Source organism: Taurulus bubalis (genome assembly GCF_910589615.1).
Source record: "Taurulus bubalis genome assembly, chromosome: 6".
NCBI classification, from domain to species: Eukaryota; Metazoa; Chordata; class Actinopteri; order Perciformes; family Cottidae; genus Taurulus; species Taurulus bubalis.
Window position 1 is genome coordinate 8,542,218 of NC_136594.1, and position 11,071 is coordinate 8,553,288.

At 40.9% G+C, this 11,071-nt stretch overlaps 2 protein-coding genes across 2 annotated transcripts in view; one reads left to right on the forward strand and one right to left on the reverse strand.

Moving 5' to 3' along the window:
- The window catches only part of marchf1 (membrane-associated ring finger (C3HC4) 1), a gene marked incomplete at both ends in the record, with an annotated part of 11,965 nt that extends 5,376 nt beyond the window's left edge, over positions 1–6,589 (forward strand). Inside the window, 5 exons of the mRNA XM_079219980.1 lie at positions 536–586; positions 1,497–1,570; positions 4,064–4,244; positions 4,345–4,489; positions 6,267–6,589. Of these exons, the coding sequence (XP_079076106.1) occupies positions 536–586; positions 1,497–1,570; positions 4,064–4,244; positions 4,345–4,489; positions 6,267–6,589 (774 nt within the window). The remainder of the gene's footprint in view (positions 1–535; positions 587–1,496; positions 1,571–4,063; positions 4,245–4,344; positions 4,490–6,266) is intronic.
- Positions 6,590–8,336: 1,747 nt separating this feature from the next.
- On the reverse strand, positions 8,337–10,767 carry tma16 (translation machinery associated 16 homolog). The gene is made up of 7 exons (XM_079219333.1): positions 10,721–10,767; positions 10,496–10,611; positions 10,005–10,042; positions 9,815–9,899; positions 9,575–9,723; positions 9,440–9,482; positions 8,337–9,177 (listed from the first exon to the last, which is right to left on the reverse strand). Exons 1-7 carry the CDS (start codon positions 10,721–10,723, stop codon positions 8,946–8,948), a joined length of 666 nt encoding a protein of 221 aa, XP_079075459.1. The 5' UTR covers positions 10,724–10,767; the 3' UTR covers positions 8,337–8,945.
- Between the last annotated feature and the right edge of the window lie 304 nt (positions 10,768–11,071).

Below are 11,071 nucleotides of genomic sequence, written 5' to 3' on the forward strand. Positions count from 1 at the left end.
CTGGCTTTAGCTCGGGTCACAATGAAATAACAAGCACACGTGGCCACGCATGATTTCTGATGCTGGATTTTATCCAATCAACACATAGCCGGTCAACACCAAATACGTCTGAATACTATAGTACACGCTGCTTAGTTTAATTATTCTGTTGTTCTTTAGCTGATTTAAAGCATTAGCTTGTCCAATTTGTCTTTCTATCTAATCTTAAACCATTTTAACAACACACAACTCACTTATTTTTGGGGCCTTTGTGGAAAACTGTCAATGAACCATTATAAATTATTTTCCGCTTTCTTTGTTTTCCAATATATTTTAAATAAACAAGACATTTGAAAACATCAGCTTCTAAGCTAATAGTCAATTTCCTGATTATCTGCAGATTCTTACAGTGCAAGTGCGGTGAAACATTGTTTGACTTTTTTATAGAGAGAGAAATCACTGGTTTACACCTCGGGCTGCATTGACATGTTCCATTAAAGCATCACATATGTATCTGTGGTCTCTAATGATTTTCTGTCTTTCCTTCTCCCTGCAGCGGAGGAAGGCCCCAGGGCGCTCGGGGAGTCGATCCAGCAACATTTCCAAGGTAACCGCTGAATATCAAAGCTCTTAAAGGGCCAATATCAAGGTCACAGCTCCCAGTGTTATGATAGCATCGTTTACTCAAGCAGAATCTAATGTGCTAATGCTGGAAGTCTTATTTACCAATCAATAAAAGGTTGCTCTCAGTACACATTGTTGTATGACTCATGGAGACACTAAGTTATGCTTTCTGTGAATTTGTGTAATTTGGAAGAGTTGCTTGTAGTAATAAACCCACAGAGAATCAACACTCAACAGTTACTTTGGCCTTTTAAGCATCTTTTAGCAAAAAAAAATAATCACAAAAAACAAACAAAGATGAATTAGGACAAAGTTAAAGGGCCAGTTAGTAGTATTTTGGTGGATCTATTAGCAGAAATGGAATATAAGATTCATAATCTGTGTTAATTAGTGTTGGAGTTGTTGTGTTTTTGCTTAGCTTAGAGTAAGCCCTTCATATCTACTTAGGGACACGGTCTTCTTCACGGAGTAACTGTCCCTTTAACAACTAGCTAATGTATAAAACCTCTAAAGTCGAGCAGCTAAAGACTCAAATACATTTATCATGAGTTGGTGGAGATCAAACCAGAGCTGAAAATAGAGTGAATAGTGAACTGAGATTTGTCAGGTGACCAGAAAAATGTATGCTGGATGCTTCTGGATGTGTACACGCTAATATATTAGCAATACTTTATAAGGCTGTAATACAGCAGCGCGGTATGTCAGCATATCTTGGGTTGTTTTTGTAAAACAAATCAAATAATTAAGCTAAAAGCTCCTTCATGTTTGTGATGTCTCATCAATAGAAGTCTTTATTTTGATTATGTGTCGTCATTAGAAAGTGTGTAAAGATGTTGACAAACTGGTGATGGTGAATTGGAGGAGTCATGAATTGAGTCTGTTGGTGGTTTCAGGCCAGCAACTCTACAACAGGACCAACTGCAGCCTCGAGAACGTCCATCACCCCGTCGTCTCAGGACATATGCAGGTGAGGCAGCCACCTGGGCTGAAAGTAAAAGACCGAAGTTTCTTGAATATCCGCCAACACAAACATTTCCCTAAAAGCTCACGAACAGCCACTCTGTGATATTTACATGCACAGTTTCTTCTCCGCCGAGTGGGAGACTAATTCAGCATGGCCTTCCGCACCCAGAGGGCGTTAACAAAACTAAAATGGATGTGTAAATGCAATGATGCTCCCCGAGGGCAATCAATGAGGGGAAGATGGCTGATTGCAGAGATGGGATCCTTCTTATTATTATATCCACTGGTGGTGCGGTTACAGCTGACATGCTCAGTCCTGTGACTTCAAGGCTCTTTTATAGCAGTGTGAACACATGTGATGGGTGTGAGTGCCTGGCCCTCCATTTGTCAAATAGCATGCTCAGATCGTTCCATAATTCATCATTTCCTAGTCTGATAACCCAGCCTGATAATCAATCAATCAATTGTTGTCCAATTATGTCCAATTTTTTTTGGTCTCTATATTATTTCCCATTAACACAGAAGCTGGTGGGAGTTTCAAGGAACAGCTAATTTAATGTGCTTCACATTCATCGGAAAAGTGTGCTGAATTTAGATGTGTGGGTCTCGCTCATACTAACAGATCCGTTCTCAAGTGGCTGTTTAGGACAACTTGCAGCATGCACAATTAATCTGCTGTTATCCAGGCCAGGTTTTTCACTCATGGATTGTATATTTTATTATTTTGAGGCAAATTTGAGTTCTTATATAGATAAAATGTCACTACTATATTGACATAATCCATTTTGACTCTGCAAATCAAATTGTAGGCTAATATAATTGTAATATATAATATAGCCTAATGCTACCTACTCATTTAAATTGGCGATTGATGCTATTGCAATATCAATAAGAACATTACAAACATTGTAACTTTATTACTTAAGACTTAACGACTTTACAATTAAATAAATGTTCTTGCAAGAGGTGCAATGTTTCTGTACGTTGACTTAGAGTTGGATATTTTTCTGACTAACAGGAATGTGACATGGTCATTTTTACCTTCAAACCTCTTTTAAGCTCTGTTATGTTTGTCAAAAAGACCTAATTGATACAACCTCAAGTGGTATCTAACCGTGCAGGTTAGTGGGGGTTTATGAGCCTTCTATATGACTGTGGGTGTGTACTTTAACTTTATTGGCCAAAAAGGGAAACTCTTGGTGCAAAATAATCCCTCAAAAAACAAAATCAATCCATAAAAATAATACAAAGGCTCCATATCATAACCTGCTCTCATGTGTGTGGACTGTTTGTTTATTGTTTATTTGTGTCGAATGTTACTCAGGATAAACCTCTCTGACCCTTGAGGGGCAAACTGTCAGGTTTCAGCCCATTTGTTGAGTTAATGTCATTACATTCACGTCTTCTCCATCTCGTTTCACCTTATCATCTCTGTGTGTGTATGTGTTTGTGTGTGTGTATGTGTGTGTGTGTGTGTGTGTGTCTGTTCAGTTCGAGCCAGCTGACCCGTTTAGAGGAGGAGGTTTCTGAATCTCACATCAAGCACACACACACCTCTGGGACGACCGTCACCAGCACACCTCTGGGCTCGTCAGCTCAGGCGCAGAAGAAGCAGGTGAAGCGGCGCCACCGGCGCAAGAGGGACAGCTGCACCGCCAGCGACTGCGTGGAAACCAACGGCAAACAGGAGCAGAGCGACCGCAGCCCCAGCTCGGACCGCAGCGAGCGCGGAGAGAAGAGGGAGCGACCCGCCAAGACCCGGCGGGAGCTCCCACCTCGCCTCCGCAGCTCGGGGGCCCCGCAGTCGGACTCGACCTCTGACGATGAGGCGGCGCGCGAGGGCCGAAGCTGGAGCAAAGAGAAAGCCCGAAGAGGGCGGCGGCGCAGCGGAAGCAGCCGAGAACGGGACGGAGCGAACGGGAGCAAAGGAGTGGAAGACAAAGTCGAGGTCATGGAGCTGCAGTCGGTGGGCTCGGATGAAGGGATGGAGAACTTCCCTCTGGTGGAGGACAGCGGGGGCCTTAAGAAGCGCCACGGCAGCAGGACCTCGATTAAGAGCCAAGTCTCCCAGAAGGAAGTCTCACACAGCAGGGACAAGGAGAAGAGTCTCAAGTCAGGAGACAGCTCCTCTGTGGCAGAGGATGGCGAGGAGCACATCACCAAGAACTACCAGGAAAAGGGGTCAGGGAGTGGCGACATGTCAGTGCCAACACCACAGAAAGAATGCGGGATGAATGGAGGCACACTAAGGCAGTGCTCTGATGACTCTGAGATGGGGGCCTGCAGGTTAGTGGGGGTTTGTGAGCTATGACTGTGTGTTTGTGTGTGTACACAATAGGGTCAACTTTAACGTTATCGGCCAAAAACGGAAACTCTCTTGGTCGAGGATGCAAAATAAGTCCCTAAAAACAAATCCATAATCAATCTATAGAAATAGTACAAAGGCTACATATCATAACCTGATCTTATGTGTGTGTGTGTGTGTGTGTGTGTGTAGGATCTGCCACTGTGAGGGGGAAGAAGACTGCCCGTTGATAATGCCATGTCGCTGCACTGGAAGTCTGATTTTTGTCCACCAGACTTGTCTCAACCAGTGGATCAAATCTTCAGACACTCGCTGCTGTGAACTCTGCAAGTTTGACTTTGTTATGGAGACAAAGCTCAAACCTTTATGCACGGTAGGCACGCGTTCATCTAGCTAATCTAGCTCACAGCTATGAGGAAGCTGTAATAATGAACACCATTTCTCCCCTCCATCTCCATCTCTCCGTCCTCCAGTGGGAGAGGCTACAGATGTCGCAGGGCGAGAGGAGGAAGATCTTCTGTTCAGTGTTGTTTCACCTGATAGCAATAGTGTGCATGTTGTGGTCGATCTACATCCTGGCCATGAGAACCGCGGAGGAGATCCGACTTGGGAAGAGCGGTGAGTACCGTCCTCCATCCTCTCTCTCTTTCTCACATACCAGAGACACACAGAGTGAAAGTGTTATGACTTAAACATTGCTTTCCTAACTGTGGAATACACTAACATTTATATTACAAATACATAGATAGAAATAAATATATTCATTTGTTATTTCATAAAATATTAGTATCTGATATTGTCACCGATACCCAATCCAGCTATCTGAGTCAGTGTTGGACTGATTTGATAATAGAATCGGTGCATCTCTACTAAAAAGGCAATAATCTAATAAAGCTCAATTATAAAAATAGAGAATTATTCAAGCTAAAATGCTACAGTGCTATAAGTACTGTGCAATTGTTCCATTCTATAAAAATTGTCCACAGAAGTATGTATCACATCCTGTCACCGAATACAAACAATACATGTAACTGCACTCTAGCGCCTCTTGTGGTCAGAACCTCCACTGGGCACCTGTTGATCTTTACGCCTGTCTGACTCTAGTGTAGTGATTCATTTCCTGTGCAGTCACCCACAGTTTTCATGTTTTCCTGCAAATCAAGTAAAACTAGTGAACAGTATGTGTATATTGTTCAGTGTGATAGTCACCCCCTCGTGTCCCTCTGCACAGTGATGACATGACACTGGGTTTTAGACATCTTCAATGTTTCTAAATTCAAATTGATTTGTCATTTTACCCAGTTTAACAAATTTAAGAATCCAAAGACAAAATGACCAGACGCTTGTGTTTGAATATGGTAACAAAGTGCAGTAACGGTTTGATAAAGATACTCATAATAAATGTTATTAAATCAGAGCATTTAGCTAAACTACATACTTACTAACTTGTTAGTAAGCTTATAAATGTCACACTTTTTAGGCAGTCTACTTTCTTGTAAGACTTGAAATTTGACATAGACGATCCATTAAAGTAAACACTATGTTTTTATGTTATGAGAATATATCACAGACCGTTGTATTATCATCACACGGTATTGCAGTTGAGGACAGTGGTTTTTTTTTTAATTAGCTGACAATATTTGAAAGAAAAACATTTAATTCAAGAGCAGTTTGTTCAAAAATAAAAAATGTAAAACAACAAATGTCTTGAAAAAGCTCATGCCAAGTTTCAGATGTTGGATTTCATCACAAGGAGCAGAGTTCACTACAATTCTATTTGAGTTTGGAAATAGACCCCTCAGTACTCTAGTCTCTTCATTGTTGTGTTTGTTGATGGTGTGGTGTGTCGTGCTGTGATCACAGCGTAACTGTATTATTCTCTTATTGTAGGACCTCAGATAGATTAATAGTATCTAATAAATAATAGCCAAACACATTTTTGGTTTATTTGGGAATGCACCGATGAACTGTTTTGCAAGTTGGTAAAAACCTTCCTTCAAAATGAACAGGAATTAATTCAAGTGTAAACCTTTTTAGTGCAGCAATGCATTGGTCAACACTTACAAAGGAAAAATTCCACTGCATATTGTACATAGTGTATAAATACAGAATTTAATTTATTAGATTAATTGTCAGTGATATCCGATCCAGCTATATGAGTCAGTATCGACCTCATATCCAATATCGGTATCGGTGCATCCCGAGTAATTCAGAGTTCATAGAATAAAAGAGAAATTACACTCACTCTTGATTGCAGACGCATTTTGGAGAGTTACTCTTCTGAAATACTATACGCCAAATGGTAAGCACAGCTCTGCACACACCACCATCATGATCCATTACACGTGCTGCAGGTCAACGTACAATGTGTGTGTGTGCGTGTGTGTGTCCTCAGGTGTGCTCGAGTGGCCCTTCTGGACCAAGCTGATTGTGGTGGCCATAGGCTCCACGGGTGGCCTCATCTTCATGTACATCCAGTGTAAAGTCTACCTGCAGCTGTGGCGCCGCCTCAAGGCCTTCAACCGCATCATCACCGTGCAGAACTGCCCCGAGAAAGACCTGCACAACCCCCGGCCCCGGACTAGCACCCTGACCAACGGCCGGCACGAAACCGTGGAGGTTCCGGCCAGTCCGCCTCCCACCCCGGCTCCAGCGGCGGAGACGGACTCGGACATGTCGGTGGAGGGCGCGGTGGCGCCGGCACAAAGCCCCGTCTGAGCGGTTGTCCTCCAACTCCGAAAGAACTGTGAATCACTCCCTGCTCATCCAACGACACAAGCTAGACTCGTACAATATTTCAGTGTTGTCCATCTCGGCTCCTGTGATTACTGACCTTGAGAGACAAGAGATGATTTAATGTCCTTCAGTGATCACGGATAACTGGAATACATGAGGTGCTGCAGTGACGGGAATGTGCAAAGTACCGAAGAATGTGGCACGCCGGAGAAAAGAGGAGGCGGGGGGCTGTTAAATTAAAAAAATTAAAAAAGCCATCAGCAAGAAAAATTTGTAAAGACTGTAGTTATGTGATATAAGTTTTATTCCTATATGCACTTTCTCCAACGGCACTGACACGAGTTAAAGTTGTGAACACCCTGAAGATGCTTTTCAAGGTCTCATTGTATGCTTCAAACCATGGATATTGACAACTGTATCACTGTCAAGATTTTTTTATTGAATCACGCTATCAGTTAAACAGTTAAAATAAATATATTGAAAATGCTGGGGAACTCAAAAGGAGCGGCTTGTCACTTAAAGGCGCGTTATCTATCACGCTAAAACGTACGCATGCGGTTCCACTTTTACTACATTGGTGTCTGGTGGTTAAAGATGAAATTGCTTTAAGCACCCAGGTATTTTATTTACTGTTAGACAATAACATTTGCACCTACTTAAGGCCTTCATGGCCAGGGAACGTAAAAAAAAATATTCTCACTTCAGATATCATCTAGTACAGGGGTGTCAAACATATGAAAAAGAAAAAAAAACTGCTGCCTGATTTGGGACACAAACCACAGATCCTCTGATTATAAGACAGGCATGGTAACCAATGAGCCACAGTCACTATTATTACAAATATTGCCCAACTGTGAGGGAATCTGCAGAGAGCCCAGGCAGATAAACAGTGGGCTGATGTCTGAATTTTTGGTCTTTATGTTTCTAGTTTATTGTAGAAATACCTTAAAATAGGGTTTATCATCCAAAAAGCTTCACCAATGATTTAAACATAGAGAAATATTGTCATTATGTATGCGTTATGCTATGATTTTACTGGTCCGGCCCATAGCATGTGGTCCCTTAACTAAAATGAGTTTGACACCCCTGATCTAGTACACTATGATCTTACTTGCACAGTCACTTAATTTAGACAAAGTACCGTTATCTCAAATCAAACACAGCTGTTGTGCAACATTTGATCTCTTTAACGGCGAACTGCTAAATGATCTGTCACTGTGTTTGTTCACTTAACAATTCAAATTAAATTAAATAATAGTTATTTTTATGTGCAACTGGATTGCCGCCATTTTTTTCAGTTTGGTCGTCCTTGCCCTTCCGCACCGCAGCAAAGATGGCGTCCAGTGAAGTGTCCACTGCATTCTACTATAGACTGTGTGAACGCACTTATGAACTCAAGCTAGCAGGTTTAAGTACCAAAGAACGCGCTTTAGTCATGGAGACGTGGTAGTCATTGAAATAGAAATAACAGCGCAGTCTCTGTTGACAGGCAATTACGGCGCTAGTTTGTCCAACTGTGCACACAAAGGAGGCTTCAGTTGCCGCTGTTTGAAGCATGAGGAGGCCGGAAATCTTTCTGGACAATCAGGTCTTCAGACACCAAAGAGTATAAACACATGATTAGTAGAAAAATAATTATTTAGCTCAGTCTGAAATTGTAATGTTTGAAAAAAGAATTTATTTATTATCATAACAGCTTTTAGTATTTCTTAAAATAGAACATCTAAAAGTATCAGTTAATTTTGACATTGTTTTGACAGTTTGCAGCTTCATGAGGTTGTGTTAATTATACATTAATGTAACTTTGTTCATTCATGTCTTTACATCAGACTTGACACACTGTGTGCGTGACTGACAGGTCCGTCTCAAAAAAGGCGACGGTTTACACTTATTCACTTTTCTACAGCTTTAATTTTTTTCTGTTACGTTACAGAAAATCTCTCCATGTCTTGTAGCCACAACGTCTTTGTCAAAACCTTTTTTTCTATCTCCGATTGGATACAATGGAGTATTTAGGTTATATACAATTTGTTTGTACAATAAACAATGAATGTAGAACCCTTCACAGGCTGGTGTGAAGTTACTGAGCAACAAGAAGACTTTAAAAAGGAGGACGACAGACTGGTACAAATTGAGTTTGACGCCTTTGAGAGTGCAGCACCATCTTCTGGACAATCGTGGAGCACCAGCATCCCCCCACCCCCCGACACAGAAACACAAAAACAAACTTTTTATATCAATAAAAAGTATTTTCGAAACTTGGTCTGATGTTCAGCTCCACAGTCGTTTGTGCTAAATGGACGAATGGAGCGACAGTCAAAAATGAAGAGCCTCCGTTTCAGTCCATCAGCAAATTCTCATCCAATTCAAAATTAGCGTCGTCATCAAAATTATTACGCTTCTCCTCTTCCTCTTTTTTCTCCTCCTCCTCCTCCTCCTCATCATTATCATCATCATCATCATCGTGATCATCTTGTTTATCCTCTTCTTCATTCTTCAGTTCCAAATCTTTGTTTGACACCTTTCGCAGTTTCAAATTTGGAAGTTTCTTCAGATCACCAGTCCAATCCCTGCCAAAATAACGGACAAACAAAATGTCAAACGTTTATGAATCATCATTTCACATGCAAATCATATACTGATTATCACACTTTTAGGCTTTATTTTTTTTTATTCATGTAATTTTAGGAACAATCTGAATACATCCTTTGATTTCATCATTTGCATGATCATGTTTGTCAAATCATGGAAGATGAATAATTACGGCAACTTCTCAAATCCAAAATTTTTAATAAAAACAGAAAATACAAGCCGAAATCTCTACCGACTCACCTGAATGTTTTGAGATTCTTTGCATTAACGATGTCTGGAATCTCTGTGAAGACGACGAAACACAGGATCATGGAGTTTTTCCCAAAACACTGAACAACATAGGTGTGTGTATTCATATCTACGATGAGGACTCACCAAACCCGATGCCCTCATAAAGCGCTCGCTCTCGCTCAATGGTCTGTTTGATGACAGCCTCTCTGGCGCCATGGAGACGACCCTGCCGACCTTTAATCCCGTTCATCAGCTCAATCTGCTCAAGTTCCACATCAAACCTTTGGAGGTGACTACACACACGCACAAGCTCATTAGACGTCACAAGGCTTCACATTAAAATATTTTGACGCACATAATTAACATTAATCATAAATCTCTGACCTTTCAACAAGGTCACAGGCATCTTTTCTGGTGTAAATTGTCTTTTCTGGATCCAACTTCTCCTGAAACCACAACAGCTTCTCACCTGCGAGTCAACAGACAAATAAATAAAAGAAAAACAAGGCGTTAGTGGAGAGTAATTTGACCCTCACAGCCAGTGAGTGTCCCATGAATGATAAAAGAAGCTCACCAATGCCGCTCAGACGTGTTGCTTTGTCACTCCTCTGCCTGCAGCGTCAGAAAAAAACGATTCAATGAAAGTAATCCGATTCTACAACAGTGTGTGTGCTAAGCAATCATTGATTACATAAAATGATTAACGCATTGCATGTAGGTTACTGTTCTTTCCTTAAGTATTTCCATTTAATGCTACTTTATACTTCTACTACACTACAATTCGGGGGCAAATATTTTACTTTTCACTCCACACACTTATCCGTCTGTTGTAGCTAGTTAGGGTTTTCCATACAAAATACAAATATACACAGTTCATAAAACTAAATCTTTAGAAGAAAAGTATGTTCTAGAAATGTAATATTATAGACTGTGGTAATTTATGTATATTTAACTGTTGTCTGTAAAGCATTTACTAGCTTAATTTTTACTGGAGTCAAGTCAGCTGTGCTCAAACTTAGCAAACGTGCAGCATTTATTTGTTTGTATTTTATTCCTCACACACACCTTCCTTTCTTTCTCAGTCTGATTTCTTCTCGGTTGAGGTAAGCAGCTTTCCTGCTGAACGGGTGAACGGCTTTTTCCGGAGCTTTTCCTCTCCCTCTTCCTTTGTTAGCCTTCGGCTGAAACATAATAATACATATTGATTAGGTTAATTGTCGATTTTGGTTTTCATAACTGTAATAATGAATAGTACACTGAAATAATTAGGTTACAGCGCACGAGTCTTACCATTGTAAGGGATTAGAAAACACGTGTGGTCCTCTTCTGTTGACAACTGGACCGGAAGTAGAACGGTCCGTCATCTAAAGTTGTCCGTAGGTGTTGCAGCGAAAAAACTAAACGATTCCTGTTTTTTACGCGTCACAAATTTACAGCGATTAAACGGATCATCGCAATATTTCAACATATTATTTGGATGGCTCAATAGCTAGACATATAATTATGAACCCGTGAACATGTTGTGATGGATGTGCTTAATTTAAATTGCGGTATATGGATGTATGACCATAATTAGAGGCGACGGGTCAGCCCCACCTACTGGCAGCAGAAGAAAGTTTTTGTTTAGTTTGACCGAGAAAC

Coding starts and splice junctions, on each gene's coding strand:
- tma16 (XM_079219333.1), bottom strand. Junction 9,724..9,814: donor GCCTGTGACCTTGTTGAAAG/GTCAGAGATTTA, acceptor GCGTGTGTGTAG/TCACCTCCAAAGGTTTGATG. Junction 9,483..9,574: donor TTATGAGGGCATCGGGTTTG/GTGAGTCCTCAT, acceptor TCGTCTTCACAG/AGATTCCAGACATCGTTAAT.